The following is a 20,095-nucleotide window of genomic DNA, read 5'->3' as shown; positions in this document are numbered from 1 at the left end:
GTTAGTTTCTATAAGATGCACATGGAAAAATAACATGACGGAAATAAATCACAATAATTTTTGAACTTACAATTGACTCAAATGACTCGATACTAATTTGATCGCATTTTGATATTAACTAACATTAGATTGTTAGTTTGAACCTAACGTAATCAAATTCAAAAACATAATTAACACAAATTACCAGAAAGAATGAAATAAAATACAAATCTGACATTAATTTTACATGAATAGTATTGAAATAAAAAGTAATTTTGCAAAAATATCAAACATATTCACAATGTTACATTTCAAATTACTAATTTAAAGTTTAATGAATAAAGATGGAAATCAAGATTAATTTTGTACAACACTTCATTAATATCATTTATTTTAAATAAAGACTAAATAGATTTAAAAACATATTTGTAATCCCGGTCCATTAAAATTGAAGGCCCTAAGCAACACTATTCATGTTGGATTTGTATTTGGGAAATGTCCATTAAACCTTCGTTATTAGGGAAAGATTATGTTCTACATGAAAAAATTAAATAAATTATTCTGTACCATCAAATTTACTACAAGTTTGAAATTTTATCTACTATAATTTGGTATTTGAAAGACAAAAAAATTAGTAGAAGGACGAGTTTTCATGAAGGTGGAGTGAATATACATTCATTTTCAAAATAAAAATATAACAAATTTAATTAAACATATAAACGATTATATTGAGAACAATTTCAAGTCGGTTGAGCGTAGTAGACTTGTGTGTAAACCTAGTAATTGGTCAAAGATTCTGACTTGCCTTAGACCCATTCCTATTTTTAGGTTTAGGTCTAATTTAAAGATCTAGTAGATTTGAATATGTGTTTAAAAAATAAATGGTTTGGGTCTGAATTTTGAGCCTCAAACCCAAATTCAACCCCAAAGCATCAAATTCGCTTTAGACTTGATTTATTAAGCAACCCAAAATTATTTTTAAACTTGTTTTAAACTTATTTTTACATTTATTTAGACTTATACAACCTATAAATATAGTTTAGTTCCTATGAAACCCATAAATGTAAAGATATTACGTATAATAATTAAATTAAGACTCATTTAGAATCCTAAACCTATTTAATCTTAATTGGTCTTGGTTTGAGTATAAAATTTTCAAATCTTAAAGATCTGACCAAGTATATAAGTAATGTCCAAATATCTATAAGCTTTTGAAGTTGATATTGACTTTACTAGTATCAACAACAATTGAAAATTTCAATGAAGATTATTAAATTGGAGTCGTGCAATATAAATTTTTATGTGTTTTTAATTAAATGATATTGAAAGGAATTTGTTATAATTTAAAATATAAAATTCGATATAAATAATTAATATAAACAAAACATTGTTATTTTTAAAAAATTATTAACTACAATTTTTTTTTTCAGTAACCACTAACCACTAACCACTATTGGTCGTATGTGTTTCTAATTTCTCTTGGGATTTTTTTGATCAAAATATGCCGAAGAAATAAAAAATAAAAAATAAAAATAAAAAGTGAAAATCAAATCCTCAATTTTTCGCAGGACTTCTAGAAAGCTCTGTCACCTTCTAAAATCTTCTGTTTTTGTTCGGTGCTTTTCTAGACTCTTAACACGTCATCCACTATTCCAGAATCCTCAAGAGAAAAAATATCCTTTCCTTCTACACAATTTCCCCCACTATAAATACCATTCCTCTTGCTCTTCCTCTTCATATCAGAATTCAGATCAAATCAACAAACAACTACAAATCACTACATAAACACACAGATCTTCCGCCATTAACATTTTACAATCAATCACCAACAATGTCGCTAATTCCAAGCAACATCTTCGGCAGACGCAGCAACGTATTCGATCCATTCTCCATGGACATATTCGACCCGTTCTTCGACCTTCCTTCATCGCTCGCAACCATCCCTCGCTCCGACACCTTCTCCGAAACATCCGCCTTCGCCAACGCTAGAATGGACTGGAAAGAGACTCCGGAAGCACACATCTTCAAAGCGGATCTTCCTGGTGTTAAGAAAGAGGAGGTTAAGGTCGAGGTTGAAGACGGAAATGTGTTGAGGATTAGCGGACAGAGAGCGAGAGAGAAGGAAGAGAAAAATGACACTTGGCATCGTGTTGAGAGGAGTTCTGGTCAGTTTATGAGGCAATTCAGGTTGCCAGAGAATGCGAAGGTAAATGAAGTTAAAGCAGCCATGGAAAATGGTGTACTTACTGTTACTGTTCCTAAAATGGAGGCTCCCAAACCTGAAATTAAGGCTATTAATATTTCTTAAACATGTATGACTAGTGAAGTAATGATGATAGAAATCGAGTATGTTGTGATGAAATAAAGAGCCCTATGTTTTTCGAGTATTATGTTACCAGTATCCCTCTTTATGTTGTGAATTATGAATATGATGTAATGTTGTGGTTTTACTTTAATGTAAAGTGGTTTCTTGCGGTTTTTTCTTGTATATATTTTGATTTGTGAAGTATATTTTAATTGGAGTAGTTTTTTCATTAAAAATTGATCATAATAATTAAAAATTTGTTATAAGGAGTAAAAGTTAGTTTTAATTAACATTGTAATCAGATAAATAACTAAATTTTAGTTTTTCATAAGTAAAAATGAATTTTAATAGGATTTTTACATGTATATAAAGTACTCAAAATGATGCAAATAAAATGTTAAATAATATAAATTGTACTCCTACAATTTAAAATAACAAGATCGTTAAATAATGCAAAGAACGAAAGTTATTAATAATAGAATTTTGTCATATAATTATTTTCTTTGGTTTCTTTTGTTTGATCACTTTAATTGATACACTTTTAAACTAAATTTTAAAATTTAATTATTTTTTAATATAAATCATAATATATTATAAAATATTATTAAAAAATTATATTATGAATATATTGTTATTTTTAATTTCTTTTAAAATATTTATATTTATTTTATTTGAATTTTATTTGAGATTAAGTAATTTATTTATAATTATAAATTTTAATTATAAAAGAATAAATAAATTATTTAAGAATGAGTATTTTAAATAATTTAGGTAATAGACTCAAATTTAAATTTGAAATTTTTTGAATATGAGAGTTAAAAGACAATCATACAAGAGTTAAATAGGCTAATAAATGCAAAGTATGAGTATGTGAGCATTTTCATGATATCATTTTTCTTATTTTCAATCACTCAAAATGATATGAATAAGAAAATCTAAAAACGTCTCGAAAGTATACATAGAAAGTAGAAAACTCACTTTAATAAAAATAAAAAAAATAAAAAAATAAGAAGTATACACTAGACGACGCCGTTTTGTAAATTCCTCGAGTTCTCTTTCCGCATTCTGCAGTCCGCGACACAAAAATTTTCTGCAACCAAGTTTCACATTTCTCGATTCCGCAGCTGAAGATCTGCATCAATTCATTCATACAATCAAAATCCAGAATTTTTTCACCAAAAAATTTGGGATCAACTGTTCACATTACTCTACAAGGATTTACAGTTGCCCAATTTTCGGGCGGTTGAAGATGAATTTGAAACTGATCCAATTCGTTTCAATTCTTATCTTTGTAATTCCTTCCATTGTCCGATCAAGTTCTATCCTCGGCATCTCTCCTGAAGGTTATTTTTGTTTATTCATTTCTTTTGCGATTTCATTACATGATTATCATGATTAATTTTTATTTTATTTTCGTGGTTGATTAGATGAAAAGTACTACAATACAGCGTCTGAATTTATTAAATGTAAAGACGGATCCAAGAAAATCAATCGAAATCAGCTTAATGATGATTTCTGTGACTGTCCTGATGGTTCCGATGAACCAGGTTAATTCTTTTCTTTTGCATTTTAGTTGTTGTTGTCAATTGTGATAGGGTTTTCTATGCTGTTATTTCTATATGTTGTATCTTTCTTTTTTGCAATTTGGACTATTTAGGTAACTTCATAGTTTGTACAATTAGCTGATGGATTTATTTATTCCTAGTGTTGAGGAAATAGTTTTCATGCCTCATTCAGTGTCTCAAGGAGTATATATACAAATATAAGATGGATTAATTAGGAAAGTTATGCTTACTCTACATGCGCAATATGCACATAATATAAACCCTAACACTAAAATAATGGTGTTCAATGTACTGAGGAAATAGTTGCGGTCTCGAGAATAGTACAAAACTGTTTCGAATTGATGTTAGCACTTATTGTAATATGGTGGTAACAGAGAGTGAATGCCCGAAGGAATAATAAAAAGATGTTCATTTTGTCCTTTTGAGTTTTCCCATAAATCCGAAATGATTTTCACTTTGGTAAATGAAATGGGGCAGACTCAAATAGGGTGGCAGTTGGTGTAGAGAGAGTCTAAGACAGTAAGAGTAACATTCTAAATTTCTAACAGTAGAGGGAAATTGTCAAAGTATACACTATATACGTCATAATGGAGTGCAAATTCATAACTTAGGGAGCGGTTGATCATGGTCCGTTTTGAGTGATGCTCTGTTTTTGAACTTGTAATTTGGTGAATTCATATTAGATTCTTAAATTTGTTTACAAATGCTTTGTGTAGCTAGGGTAATTTATGAAGATTTTAAGTTTGAATACTACAAATAACTTAATTAAAAGAAGTTTGGCATGTAAACTTGTATAAAGATACAATCTTGAAGTGAATGTACTGATTTTGTAGGAACATCTGCATGTCCAAATGCACAATTCTATTGCCGGAATGTAGGGCATATGCCTCTTATATTATACTCTTCGAGGGTGAATGATGGAATATGTGGTAAGAGCAGAATCAATCTATTTGATTTGACGTGTGTATAATTATACTTCTCTTTTGCTTTTTATGCAAATGAAGACACTAATGCCTTAGTGTAGATTGTTGCGATGGAAGTGATGAGTATGATGGTCAAGTTAAGTGCCAAAATACATGTTGGGAAGCTGGGAAAGCGGCTAGGGATAAGTTAAAAAAGAAGATTGCAACATATCAAGAGGGGGTGGCTTTGCGGCGAAAGGAAGTTGAGCAAGCAAAGGTGGCATTTGCCAAAGATGAGGCCGAATTGTCTAAGCTGAAGAGTGAGGAGAAAGTATTGAAGGACCTAGTTCAACAGCTCAAGGGTATGTACCTCTTGTACATTCTTTTTTTACTTTGAGGATACCTCTTGTATATTCTTGTTTTAAGATTAAATACTACATTTCTAAATTAATGAAATCAATAAAACTCGGGGAACCTATTTGCCTTTGATGTTGGAGGCTAGCAGGGGTATATTTTTGCGAAGTTGAGCAAGTCTATTATGTCGACAGGTGCAGATCATTTGATTGACATGAAAGCAGTGAATCGGGTTGTGTTATTACTAAACTGAACTTTATCTTGAGATAATTTTTTGGTGCAGTTAACCTACTTTTGCTAAAATGGACTGATTATGTTGATCCTAAAAATCAGTTTTATCAGAAACAATAGAAACAGTGAAACATGCTTCCGTCCATTAGTTGAACATAGCCGAACGCTTTTGCTAAAATGGACTTATTATGTTGATCCTAAAAATCACTTTTATCAGAAACAATAGAAACAGTGAAACACGCTTCTGTCCATTAGTTGAACTTAGCTGAATCTGTTATACTGCTTTGCCCTTATTTGAACAGATTTGTAATTGTAAAATTAACCCGGGTGGGTTTTGGTTGTCAAAACTTAATTTCTATTGAATAAACTTATTAAACCGTTTTTTGAAATGACATGGTCTTGATGGCTTTGATGATGCATTTTCGATGATGTACAGAAATGCATCACATTTCTTTTCCAAGGTGTATTGGATGGGACACTTGAATATGCGTTCAAATGTCCTAATAAAGTTTTGAATAGGATGAAACATTTTGAATATTCAGGTGGTTCGGAAAACATAGTGGAAACGGATAATTTATCTCAAGGTTGTCTTTCCCCAGTTTAATATTAATTAAAAAACTGTTCTCAAGCAAAGTGCTTACAGTTTAGGGTTTCCCTAAACCTAGATTTACTAATCAACAATCTTAACATAGTAAGAGGCTGTAACAATGGGGCTTTTAATTATTGAAGAAATCGAAAAATTGGTTCAGTTTTCATAGTTGATGACAAAAATTTGGTGGTCAGAATAGAAGCTTTGGTATACACTTGAACGACCAACTAAAGCAGGTGAAAGAAACATGAAGGCTAGAGTTTTAGGCCAAAAGCTTTTAATTTTTTCTTCACCTAGTGATATGTGGGCACTAATTAAGGATTTCAAGAGTGAAGTTCTCAAGGCACACGATCTTGACTTTCTTCGTATTATTTTGGTTTGGGGTTTCGATTTGAAATACCCCTATTATATTAATATGTGCTTGACAATTTCCTAGATTTCCTAAATTTTGTACAATTTTTTGTTTCTTGTATCCATAGTTCATTCACTAAGATAACTCAATCGTTCCAAGGAGACATATATTGATGCATGTTGTCTACTGAGGATATTGTTATAGTAGATGACACCAAAGAGGAGGTAAATGCTCCAGTTTGATGGAGCCAAAAATTGAAGTCATGAGGTTTTAAATCAAGTTGGAATAAAGTGCATGAAGTATTACTTTAGCACATATGAGATGCAAAGATACATTAAGTTGAAACGTGAAAGAGAAAGAAATCACTTCACGTGGATGCTTCAAATACCTTGACTCTATATTCGAGAGTAGTTGGATATCCTACAGAATTTGACCAATGGAATTAAGTGTGTGCGGAAATAATGGAGAGAGCCCACTGGGTTACTATGTCATTGAGGTGTACCGCTCAAGCTAAATGATAAGTATTATTGGAGGATCACAAGATAAACGCAACTATATGGATCAAAGGGCTTTTAGAAAGGATAATTGTAGGAAGATGGGGTGGTAAAAATGCAGATACTTAAATGAATAAATGGTCATACATTGAAGGATAAAATCATAATGAAGGCATAAAAAACGTCCAGGAGTCGTAGATTTAGAAAAGAAGATGAAAGAGAATTTTTCAAGATGGTTTGGACTTGTGTAATAGTAGGATATTGGTGAACTCGTAAGGAAAACTAAAGTTGAAAGTTAGGGAATTTAAAAAGTGGGCGAGGAAAACTGAAGATGACTTGGAGGCCAACGGTGAAAAGTGATATAAAGGATTTAGATTTACATATTGAATTGAAATGAATTGAGAAGGAAAATTCATTTGGACTTATTGATCCACAGTCTATTCTCGAGAACGCTAAATTTTTTAGTTATTTGGTTTTAGATTATTTAAAATGACTAGTTAATTATATGCACTTTTTATTAATGTGAAGTTGTTGATGATGTTTGCTATCGGCGGTTTACTGAAAACAATTACTTTGTGTTTACTTTATACAATGGTAAGATTGTTTACATTTGATACCATTTCCTAGTATAGTTCGAGCCCCTTAATGGCATTGGGGAAATGAAATGTTGTTAAGTTCCCTGCCTCCTCCTTGCCGTGTCTTAGTGTTTGTACAACATAAGTAGGCGTTGCCATTATTGAGCTTGAAATGTCACTAAAATGACTTGCAAATTTGTCAGCAATTTAATTTACAGAGTAAAATTTAGGAACAAAGCACAATTAAACTTGGTTATCAAATTGCTCTATTTGGCTTCATTCTTTTAAGCCATGCATCCTCCTTGCCATTATCGAGGTGTATCTCCATGCCAGCCTACCCCTTGTCAAATTTGTCAGAGTGATGCTACAACAAAGTAGAGTGCTTCCTCCACAAAGCATGTACATTCAAAAATGAGGAAAGTTTTGTTACTAGTTTACTGCTGATAGAAAATATGATTTGTTATGAGCAACTATGTAATGTTTAGCACTTAAGTCAGAGGAAACATCATCTTTTGCCAATTGTTTGGTCTGAATTAGGAGCTGAAGACTTATTTCCTCAGACTCGGTACCTATTGTCTTCATCAAAGTCATGTTCTTTTCAGGAGTGGTATCTAATTGATTTTGTTTACATCTCACCATTAAGGAAATTCTATTGCACACAATTTTTTTTCAACTATAAATGCCTTTTGTTGATTATTAGTACATCAATGGTGTTACCTGGGTAAATGTAATGGTATAGTATCTTTGTTAATGTTGATTGAATCGCTGTCATCTTAAAATTAGAATTCCTTGGTTTTTCAAGAATATTCAAAGATTGTTTATCCCATCGCAATGTTTAAACTTCATATTGTCTTGTAGACCACAAGGAACAAATAGAGAAAGCAGAGGAGAAGGAACGTCTAGAGAAGGAACGTTTAGAGAAGGAAAAAGAAGAGAAGCTCAAGAACGAGTTGGAAAAAGTATCTTCACAGGAAAAGGCGCAAAATGAGGAGAAAGGTGATAGTGGGAATGAAAAACATGATGATAGTACACATGTCGAGGTCATAGGCAGTCATGATGATTCCTCAGAGCAGGTTTGACTGACAAATTTTATACCACATATTGAGGTTAACATCATCAATGATTGAACCTCTTAGGTTATAAACTTTTCATGTTCTTTGTGTGGTGGTTTTTCAATCATGCACCCTTTAGTGTAAGGTATAAAATATTGTGTGGCATAATGTCATGCATACCGTAGAGTATCCTATGTTTGTCCTTTATTTTGATCCATCAATTCAGCAACTAATGAGCTTATTCTGCAATCTTCCTGAATACTATATAACGTGAAATATATATTTGTTCAAAGGGGTGGGGGATTCCTGCAAAGATATATATAGTCATGCCTTTCTCTCTAATGGACACCAGAAACTCTGTAGCACTATTTTATAAGAAAAAGATAGTCCATATAGTTAATTTGATTCTATCAGTACTCATTTCAATCCATGTTCCCATTATTCCTCACTTTCCTGTTAAAAATGGAAATATTGCAGAGTGTTGAAGAAACGGATTCCAAAATCATTCAAGTCGAAGGATCTCCTAGTAGTGCAGCTGAGCTGGTAAATGGAACCTATAAACTATAGCCATTACGGATTTTATTCAAAAGCAAATTAATTCAAAAGGAAAGATGATGATTTTATAAGAATCGCTTAGTTATTTTGCATTTGCCGTCATCTTATCATGTTAGGAGAACAATGAGGAACCTGAAAAAGAGAACAATGAAGAACCCACTGCTCCAGCTGAGCCTGGCTCTGACCATGAAAAGGAGGTCAGTCTCTGAACCACATTCCCTCATGTTTACTTCTTTCAAAACAAAGGTTGCTTTGTATGATTAAATTTTGTGTTCTGATACTCCTATGATTTTCTGGTTAAAAGAATAAAATGTAATTTGTAGAACAGTTTTCCTGCTGATCTGGGAATGGATATTTTGTCGTGAAGATAAAAATGTTTTAATTTGTGTCAGACCATCTGCCATGTTCTGATGGCTCAAACTTTGTTCTTCTCAGTATTCCCTAAGTTTCTTCTTATTAACAATATCACTTAAATTTTTTCCTTTTATTTTAGAATATCAAATAAACACTTTATTGATGCCTAGCTTTGTCTATTAAATGTCTTCAGGACGGAACAGCTGGATTGGAGAATCCAGAAGGTTTGTCCAAGGAAGAGCTAGGTCGTTTAGTTGCTTCTCGTTGGACAGGGGAAAAAGCTGATCACAAGCCTGAAGGTTCAGATGACATAAAAAATATTGATCACCCAGATGAAACATCGAAAGATAGGAATGAGGAAGATTATGATGGCTATGCTTCTGAATTTAATGAGGATGACCACAAATATGAAGACAATGATGCAAACAATCATAATTATGATGATCACTCAGATGATGAATATACTCCAGAGGATCATGAAGATTCAAGTTCATACAGGTCTGATTCTGATGATGAATCAGTACATTCAGGTATGTAGCATCAGTCCACAATTGGACCTGGATAGTATGGTGTATGTACTTTGTTATTATGTGCAATTTTTGGCTTATCCATTTATTTGCGCGCATTCATTTCATGTTATATTAGATACATCAACCTCGAGTAACCCATCGTGGCTAGAGAAAATACAAAGTACAGTGAAAAGCATTCTGCAGGCTGTTAATTTATTTCAGACTCCACTCAACATTACAGGTGCATGTTAAAATGGTCTTTTTTAATTGTTGACATGTTACTGCTGCGGTGACCCTTGGAATTTTGTATTGCATATAAGCTGAAGGGGTTGCTTTCTAACATCTGTAGATGCGGCCCGAGTACGAAAGGAATATGATGATTCAAGTGCCAAATTATCTAAAATACAATCAAGAATTTCAAGTTTATCTGAAAAATTGAAACAAGATTTTGGTATGTATGGTATTGAATTGCTACCTGCATCAACCTTTTTGTTGGAGATTAGCTGTGATATTGTAACTGACTTCTCTCTTAATTGTGATTCCTTACAGGACCTGAGAAGGAATTTTATTTACTTCATGGTCATTGTTTCGAGACCAAGCAAAACAAGTAATTTATAAGTTTTTATTCCTTCTGTGAGCTCTTAGATTAGTTTACTCAATAGAAGTATAAACCAAAACTGTGATGCTAATGTTTGGTTGACAAACCCGTTAAAATGCCAGGTGAAAGATTCAGACTACCTGCTAGTTGTATATTGAAACCTGTTTACTTCAATTCTCCTACTCCACTCACATTTTGCATGTCTGGGTGTCAGATCCTCTGACATCACAGCACACTGGACATTTTACATGCCTGAGAAACTCTGTGCGTCAAATACTTTAATCCCTACTCGTGTCTAATACACTACATACAAATCTGGGTGACAGAGATTGAAAAGTTATAATTTTGTTACAAGTTTTCGGTAGTTGAAAAATGCATAATGTTATAAATGGATAAGGTTATATTATTGATACAGAACAGTTATTTTTGGGTTTAGATAAGTTTAAAATGAAACTTGCTAACTTGATTCGAATTTGAGATACTGTTGGCCTTAACTTATTAGTACACCTTGACAAATTCCTTAAGAATAAATACGTAGTTTATTTTTTTGGCTGGTTTATGGCTGCCCCTAACACCCTTAATTTCATAGACAGAAGCTCTGCCTAGAACAAGAGTTTTTCATTGACCTTGTGTTGGTACATATCATATGTTACCTTCCCTTTGATTTTAGGGTGTTCAAATTAACCATCTAAAGCTTTATTTTACAAAATGTTCGATGATTTTCTTGAACCTCTTATATGAAAAGAGGAACACCCCTCTTTTCAAGTTCATATTCCACTTTTTGTAGCCCTTGGCTCAATGCTGGTGTATTTTTCTTTGGGAGGGGAAAGGGAAAAGGGGAGTTGAGATTGATTGCTACTTTCACCTTCTAATGCATCATGACACCCAAAAGCAAACCCCCAATGGTGCTCATATACTCTGGACACGGAAAATCTAGGGCAAAAGGTGCTCATTTGTTAGTTACAGCATGACAATGCGTTAGGTGTTGATACTTCTGTTAGGAAAAGAAAGGTGCAAGTAATAAAGGAAAACTTGAGCCAAATAGAGCAAGAGAACATAAGTTTAAGTAACAAAGGAAATGTGAGGCTGTGAGCTAAACAGAGCAAGATAAAGAAAGCATAGTAAATCATTTTTGCGCAATTTTTTTTCTTGTTTCCTTTTCTTTTAGGAGAGACTGACATCTCATATGTTGGAATATCATTGTATTTCATTGACTTTTTTCAAAGTTAAGCTAAAGCTTTTCACTCCTTTGAGCCTTTCTCTAGCTGAATTTTGTGTGAGCTTGAAGTAGTGCCTTTGTAGTATATTACTCTGGTATGCTATATGCTTCCAGATCATTTTATTTTTCTGGTTTTATTTTTTCAGGTACACTTATAAGGTTTGCCCATATAAGAAGGCTACTCAAGAAGAAGGACACATGACAACACGTTTAGGGTAAGGAGCAAATGGTTGATTAAGATGGCTTAGAGAATTGCGAGGCAAAGGAGGTTTGATGAAAGGAGTCTTTTGTCTCTCTGATTGCTCTCCTTTTTTTTGCTCCCCTTTTTTTATTAAGTGAATTTTAGGAAAATTTTTCATTAAGTACCTACAAAATTACACTTAGTTAAAAACTATCTTTCATATTTTGTCAGCAAAGTACCAAATAAATTAGATTTTGTCGAAAACTATATTATAACTAGGTTATCTTTGTAAAAAATTATTATTTAATGCCCACATTAAAAGGATGGAAAACGTAAAGTGGTATTCACACACACAAAAATTAAACTATGCATAAGGTAGTTTTTGACAAAACAACTTTATAAGGTATTTTTTGACATACAATTTTGTAGGTTTTATGACAAATATTCCTTAGTTTTAATTTATTTTGATATTCCAGGGAGCACTGTTTGCCACACTTGTTAAAAAGGCATATAGGGCAGAAATTATTTCTTCGCTATGTATCAAATTTTCATCCATACTCATTCATTCCATTAACCTCATGTCGTCAAGCGTCTCCCACCTAGACGGAGTTTGGAGGGTCTAATGTGCACAATTCTTTCTTTTTTAGGGATAATAAAGATGATATTTCTAATTGACCTTGATAACAAACATCATTTACAACTTCACATAAATAAGAATTGTACTGAATTTTCGTCCATTTATGTGTGTGAAATATTTACTAAACTGTGTAAAACTGTAAAGTATCAATAGTAGATTGAGTTTTATTAGTGCTGCTTCTATCTCCGTTGCGATTAATCGATTTGTTTATGAAATTGAGATATCCCTGTTTATATTTTTATTAATTCAGGCAGTGGGAGAAGTTTGAGGACTCATACAGAGTCATGTTATTTGCAAATGGTGATAAATGCTGGAATGGACCTGATAGGAGTTTAAAGGTAGTTGCCTTTAAATTACTTTATATCATGCTTTATATTTTGACTGGGTTATTGTTAAGAGATATTGAAGGTATGCACCTCTTATAAAACTTTCTTATCTTTCTAGGTTAAGCTCAGATGTGGTTTCAAGAACGAGGTTACTGATGTAGATGAACCAAGCCGCTGCGAGTACTTTACTCACTCCTCCCTCCCTTTCTCTCTTTTCCTCTACCTCCCAAATTTTCTGGGAAAATGTGCAAGATTCTAACCCAGTATACATTATTGAAATGGGTGAAGATACAAGGATCAAATTGTGATCGTGTGTGGGGCTGTGAGGAGGGGGGTAAATAAATAGTTATTTTATTGAAATGAGATTCAAAGAGTTTTCTGCCAGTTAACTAGTATTCTTATTGCAGGTATGTTGCTTTGTTATCAACTCCAAGCGTTTGTTTTGAAGGAAAACTAAAGGTAATTCTCTCTGCTTTTGTTTTAGATCACATCCCTTATTGCTAGGGCAAGCCATCTAATGAAAGTGGAGATCAATTGAATTTTTGCAGGAGTTGCAAGATAAGTTGGACGCTTTAAACCGTGAGCAACCACCCAGTCACGATGAGCTATAATGTCCTTGAAGCTTCCATCAAAATCTGACTGTAAGTCTGTAACACTCCAAAGGTCTCGCTGGAAGATAACCAAGTTCCTGGTACAGGTGCTTGATGTTTCTGAGCAGTTTTTGCAGCAAATAGTTCTTCCATACAAAATTTAGGCTCTTAGGTGTATTGACATTAAATAACAGGTCCGGACCAACTAATTTTGATTCTCATATTGATCGTAGTGTCTTCTTGAACAATTGAAAGCATCTCATGGCGTAATTTATTGCAATTGAGTTTGATGTTTTTGATCGGTCATTCACATGATTAAGGAGTGTTATCTACTATGAGTGTAATGCATTGTGGATACTATGTTCGGTTTTGAGGTGTCCGGTATGCGACTTTAACACAAAGGAACTTTGTGAAACTGGAATCGAAAAAGGAAAACGACTCGGGCACCTAGTGTGGCCGCCTGCTAATTACCTTTTCTGTGTTTGTTATGTCAAGGAACTACATCTTCCATTGGGTAACTAATTACCACTACGTGATTGAAAGCCTTGTGCTCGAAGCCTCGAACGAATTAGGCAAAAAGTAACAACCATTCGTTCTATAATCGCATGACCTCTGGTTTAGGTTGTTTATAGGATGCTGATTAATAGTAGAAATAATTTTGTGAAATATATTTTAAAATATACTATTATTAGAAATTGATTGCCCTTTTGAAAAATTAATACGCCTACAAATTAATTAAGTTCGTCAGTTAATTGTTTTAAATTGTTTTGGCCTTAAAAAGTGAGAAAATTGAGGATTTAGGAGATTCCTTCAAGTTGCAAAAGCGGCAAAGATGAAAATAGAGGAATACATTTTTAACATATTGTGAAAAATAAATTCTTCCAAGATGAAAGAATTTTCAACCCCTTCATAAAATAGTTTCCAGACATTAATCAGATAACTAGTTTGTTATTTGAAATTTCTTTGACAATTGCTATTTTGATATTTTATTACCACCTTTGCTTTGGAATCAAAATCAAATATACTTTTCGATTAATAATCCTTATATGAAAAAAATATTGACATTAATAATTTAAATTATTATCCATCCGCTGAATAAAAATGGACCTTTTATTATTCTAAAATAATCAGACATAACATGTGTCCGTTAATGAATAAGAAGATTTGTTTGGCATATGAAAATTCATTTTGAAAAATGAAGATTTTTAAGTGTTTTAATTACTATTAACATAACAAGTTCATTTAAGTCAACAAGCAATAAATTGAATTATTAACGTCTATTTATCATCAAATAAATACTCCATTTCATTTAATTTCAATACTCATTCGGCATAAACTTCATAAGTGTCTCATTTAACTTTTAACACTATTTATCAATATCTTCTATTATAGTTTATTCTTATCTATAACATAATTATGCTATATTTAATTCATCTCAAAACAAAAATTACTAATGAAAAATATTTAAAAATTATCATGCACAATTAAAGATATTAATGATAAAAATAAACAATTTAGCAAATCTAAAATTAAAATGGAACACTTAGGCTGAATAAGGGGGGATATCTATTATTTTCGAAAATGGAAAACAATGGAACAGAGTGTACAAATTTATTTAGAAACAAATTTTCATCCAAAGCACGCTCAAATTTATTTCTGTACTCTTCAGTAATAAAACAAGCATAAGATAGGAACAGGTCTATTGGAAATGAATATTGACTACGCGAAAATCAGTAGTCTTTCGTATTTCGTCAATGTTTTTTGAGACAGCAATAGAAATCTCAGATCTCCAGCCTCCAAATGGCCAGTCGATGGGCGATGGGAGGTGGTTACGCTAACTAATAGTGAACTCAATTATGTCCCAGCAGCAAGAAATCGCAAGGTTTCCTCAGGAAAATAGACAAGTCACAAGAATAAACATATCGGTTCCTTTCTAAGGAAATTTTGACAAAGCTGCACTAATACTACTATCTATTAAATCGTAACAAACGTTCTACACACATTCGATGAGCATGCTCAGTGATGCTCGCACTCTCTAAAGAACCATTTCCTTCTCTGTACTTCCATCGCAAAACCAGGTCAGAACTAAGCTGATCGTAGCAAAATGTTTATAGGCCATAGTTTCAGTACCATCATGTAATGCCTGCCAAACAGATAGTGAACGTGAGAAACTGGTTCTTTCACATGAAAGAATAAAAATTAAAATAGTCACGCACGAAACAAATACACCAATGCACTTCTTTTCCTTTTTAGGCAAGTGCAGATGAGATGGGGGGAAATAATTTTCCGACCAATAAAGATCAAATTGAGCTAAACACACAAAAAAATACTTGACCTAACAACATTAGGAGTATTAACTGGCAGTTGGGAACTTTGCAATTTTGACATGCCAAAACACATCAGGAAAATAAAGCGTTCCAAACAGAGAGCATGAGGAAAAAGAATAGACCAAAGAAAAATACCTACTCATACACCTAGATATAGCCAAATTGAATACAAATATAAAAAAATATAATGGCCTTGTGTGGTTAAACAAGTGACAAAAAACATAGCCTCTACATATTTCCCATCAACCAATTGTAATATAGGCAGGTTCAGGTACAAGACATACTATGTCGCTAAAACTAGACACGGTTTCAACTTTCTTTCAATGTTACATCAACAGTACACTGCATAACTGCAAATTCATTAAGTGGCTCTTACCTAGGCGCTCACCTAGCAGGCATTGGAGAATTTGAATATACACAATTATAACTCTTAGAGAACAAAGACGTTGTTACATGGAAGGCATGGTTCAAATGTAACCTAAAAGGAAAATTTTCAAGACAATACTTTAAATCAGTTTTTGGGAATAATGTTTTAAGCCGGGTTATTTTTGGGTTGAATGTGCTTAATCAACATGTTAATCGAGATTTAATTTATGAGAAATTATATATGGTCGCAACAAGGTCTAACAAAATGCTAGTTTAGCACTTATTTTTATTTGTCCACAATCCACATGATAGCAACAAGGTTATAGCAAATTCCATCAACAAACATCATCTTCCATTAACTTTGGGTTTTTTTAAGTCTTTTCCTTTTCTAGTTTATGGTTAAATGATTAAAAAATAAATTAATTAATTTAAAAAAAAATAAAAACCAAATCCTTACACACCGTCCCCCACCAACAGCCCATTCCCCACATTTTATTTTCTTCTCCATTACTAATTCTTATTTATTCCACTCATTTCTCCATTAAACAAAAGATCTAACATTAACCAAAACTCCCAAATTTCTTTCCCTCTTTTTCCCCTGTTTTGAAATTTCTCCTATTTCAATTAAGTGACCCATAATTTAACTGATATTGTAATCACGTCAAACCAAGAAAGAACCATCTGGAATGATGAACAGAAAAAAACCACCAAAAGATTTAGCTGTAATGGAGATCTCACGCAAACAACTTCATTAGGAGTTCATATTAGGGCTCATACCCTGCAGCCATGCTATTCAACAAAACCCTGAATTTTTATAGGAGGGGGAAAAATGGAGGGTGAAGGGAAATGGGAATAATATCTATTCATTGGAAATAAATGATGATCATCAATTTCTACTCAGCTCACTAACACATTATGATCATAGAACACGATTGATTCTTTCTACTCAGTTTTACAATGAAATAATACTATGAAATTATAAGCTCAATTTTTATTTGGGAGGGGGTCGCAGGGTAGCACGTGGGGAGGTGGTTTTGGGTTGGGTTTTTTTTGATTAAATACATAAAACAAAGAAAATTGTTAACTTCAACCCGTTTACTACGATTTTTATAAACATGAAAAATTGATGCTACTATGTGGAAAAATAAAAAAGACGTATTATTACAACTAGTTTTCCGACACATTATTGCTACCATGTAGAATTTCCCTTAACTAAATGTAAATTTAGTTTGGAATCGTCCAAATCAAAATACTAATACATAAAAACAAATATATATATATATATATATATATATATATATATATATATATATATATATATATCATCACACTAGAGAGGGCAAATGGAGCATTTGTTTTGCAAGGTAAAAGGCAATTTCAAATCTACATGCATCTCAAAATCCCACAATGATGGGTTTTAAGGTACTTGTACAAGTTTAGGCCAATCACACTATGCCAGATATCTACACAACGTTTAGGGATATCAAAATGGTTAAAAACCTAGCTCCTTCCAAGAAGATTCACAATAAAATATATCTAGCATGCAATTGTGAAAGAAATTGGAACCTCTATAAAACGCAGATGTAAATTTTTTATTTAAAAAATGTTTCAGATTTGTCAAATCTAAATTTCAAAAGCTCACAAACTGAATTAAATATCAATATGACTGGTATTAGGTATTAACAATACAATAATATGAAACTAGGATTCAAGGGATAATAAACTTATGCCATAAAAAAGAGCAATGCAAATAGGTAAACTTTCTTACAAGAGCAACAAACATACCAAAGTTCCCAGAAGCTTAACTACTGTTGGTTCTGAGGTGGCTGTTGAGAATTTGGAGGAGGTGGCATCCCCGGACGAGGAGGTCCATAGCCAGGCACCTGTCCCCCAGGGGGTGGTGGCATGCCTGGGCGAGGAGGTGGTGGCGCTGGCATCCCAGGCCTGGGAGGAGGTGGTGGGCCGCGCATCATTGGAGGAGGTGGAGCAGGCATCCCAGGGCGTTGGGCATACTGAGGAGGCATTTGAAAATGACCTGGAGGAGCTGTACCAGGCCTGGAACCAGGCGGGAACTGACCTGGGGGAGGCATCTGAGGAGGTGGACCTCTAGGAGGCATCTGTGGTGGTCCACCTGGAGGTGGGAATCCAGGAATCTGCTGACCTGGTGGACGTATCACAGGTGCGCCTGGGTAAGACATTGCAGGAGCTGAGAGCTGAGGGGCTGGCATTGGTGGTCGGGAGATCTGAGGCTGCATCATGCCAGGAGCTGGGCCACCCACACCACGAACGGGACCTGCCAAACCAGGCTGAGCCTGCACAAGAGGTGCAGTAGGAATACCACGTCCAGCAGCTCGGCCTAGACCAGGACCAAGCATAGCAGCTGCATTTGCAGACTTGGCACGTGACTCTTCAGGAGGGGGAGGACCTTCAACAGTCATGGAAATAACTTCTTCGCCCCTAAGAAGGAGCAGGCCAAGGGTACGGCGTTCTTCTCTCTCCTCGTTAGGGTTTGTTTTGCTTCCTTTAGTGGGAGGAAGCTTACGAAACTCCTCACAATCGCCAAGGACAAGGTTCATATGACGGTCAAAGGCCATAAATTTCCCAACAAATTGCCGCCCATCTTGGATAGTTACCCGCATACGGTAATTGATGAATTGAAGCATCTTTGAACCTTTAGACATCGACATGTTGGTCAGATTGTTCCTCTTTCAACTACAAAAGACCAATATTACCTGCACATATAATGCCTCAAATTGTTAATAATGCACTAATACATTTCAATAAAGCAATAAGAAACTCCATCAACTCAATTATACAAGTAAATAAGCTTTACTTTAGAATTAGTTATGAAAGCCATAAAAATTTGTCCTCGTTGATGAAGGAGAAGCAATAAGGGAACAAAAGCATGATTATATATCTCAAGTAGCAACTTTATCTTATCATCCACAAAAAATGTAAACAAACAATTATTAACTGGTACACAGTAATAGTATTCAGGTACAATAAATATTAAGAAAGCCAAAAGTAAGTATTTCTTGAAGACCTCACAGCCAAAGGCAAAGCTACCTTAGGACCAAGGTCAGCCACTGACCCCCTTAAAAATCAATAAATTGTAGTATATCTGAACCATTTGACCCACATATTATTGTAACTCTACATTTAGTTACATTGCCCATTGGGCTCGCAGCTCAAATGCCCTAAAAATTTGACACTTTTCGCTCCCCCCCATCATGTGAAATCCTTTCTATGATACTGATAAAAAATTATTGGCCCTCCATCACCTAAATCTCACCTTTGCTCACAACATCTCATATTTCATCCATGCATACGCATCATTCAGTAACATCATTGCACAAAACATATGACAATAGCAACAACAATGCCAAAACCTTAACCCCAAAAATAAGGTTCATAAAGTCCAGGATTTCATCGAACAGTTGGGAGATATCAGGAATTACGATCCCTAACAGGTTGAACGTCATGTAAACATAGGATCCCACATCCTAAATACCAGTTACCCATCTTGTAGAAATCAACAAAATCAACAAAACAATTGAAAAACAGATTTATAAAACACAACATTTCATCAAACAGTTGGTGGGCATCATGCAATAACCAATCAATCACTTGAATGAATCATGAAATGCGTTAAAGTTTGTAAATTACACACTAGAGTAAGCAATTAACCATAAAAATCAAACATTCAACCAATTTCAAAACTAGAATCTACTGGAAAGTTGTCTAAATACCCAAAATTCAACCCCCACATTTATATTCAAAGCAGAAAGAAATTCAAACGCGATATACATTACCTCAATATTGCGAGCTTGATTTACTTCGATAAATTAGTTTGATTAATGCTACAGATAGAGATTTATCTTCCAAATTGATCGATAAATTAGTTTGAAAAATTGAAGGACAAAAGCTCGAAGAGCTCGGAGGGGCGAGGGTTTCACTTGTCAAGTGACTACTCAGTAGGGTTTAGAAGACAAATAAAAATAGTTCAACTTTAATATATAGGGCCCAGACCCGAAT

General features: G+C 33.7%; 3 protein-coding genes across 3 annotated transcripts; 2 read left to right on the top strand and 1 right to left on the bottom strand.

Moving 5' to 3' along the window:
- The first annotated feature begins 1,698 nt into the window (after positions 1–1,698).
- Positions 1,699–2,469, top strand: LOC130802982 (18.3 kDa class I heat shock protein). Its single transcript, XM_057667122.1, has one exon. The coding sequence runs from the start codon at positions 1,811–1,813 to the stop codon at positions 2,285–2,287; it is 477 nt and encodes a 158-aa protein (XP_057523105.1). The 5' UTR covers positions 1,699–1,810; the 3' UTR covers positions 2,288–2,469.
- Positions 2,470–3,231: 762 nt separating this feature from the next.
- LOC130802981 (glucosidase 2 subunit beta-like) lies at positions 3,232–13,673 on the top strand. The gene is made up of 16 exons (XM_057667121.1): positions 3,232–3,627; positions 3,712–3,831; positions 4,683–4,778; positions 4,874–5,113; positions 8,205–8,419; positions 8,876–8,941; positions 9,070–9,150; positions 9,501–9,837; positions 9,953–10,057; positions 10,166–10,267; positions 10,366–10,423; positions 11,780–11,848; positions 12,702–12,789; positions 12,896–12,957; positions 13,185–13,236; positions 13,326–13,673. The coding sequence occupies exons 1-16, from the start codon at positions 3,534–3,536 to the stop codon at positions 13,386–13,388; spliced, it is 1,848 nt and encodes a 615-aa protein (XP_057523104.1). The 5' UTR covers positions 3,232–3,533; the 3' UTR covers positions 13,389–13,673.
- Positions 13,674–14,916: 1,243 nt separating this feature from the next.
- Positions 14,917–20,048, bottom strand: LOC130802980 (uncharacterized). Its single transcript, XM_057667120.1, has 3 exons — positions 19,873–20,048; positions 17,846–18,792; positions 14,917–15,510 (listed from the first exon to the last, which is right to left on the bottom strand). Exon 2 carries the CDS (start codon positions 18,745–18,747, stop codon positions 17,866–17,868), a length of 882 nt encoding a protein of 293 aa, XP_057523103.1. The 5' UTR covers positions 18,748–18,792; positions 19,873–20,048; the 3' UTR covers positions 14,917–15,510; positions 17,846–17,865.
- Between the last annotated feature and the right edge of the window lie 47 nt (positions 20,049–20,095).

Source organism: Amaranthus tricolor, chromosome 16 (assembly GCF_026212465.1).
Source record: "Amaranthus tricolor cultivar Red isolate AtriRed21 chromosome 16, ASM2621246v1, whole genome shotgun sequence".
NCBI lineage: Eukaryota > Viridiplantae > Streptophyta > Magnoliopsida > Caryophyllales > Amaranthaceae > Amaranthus > Amaranthus tricolor.
The sequence above is the reverse complement of the archived record's forward strand: the minus strand, read 5'-3'. Positions and strand labels throughout refer to the sequence as shown.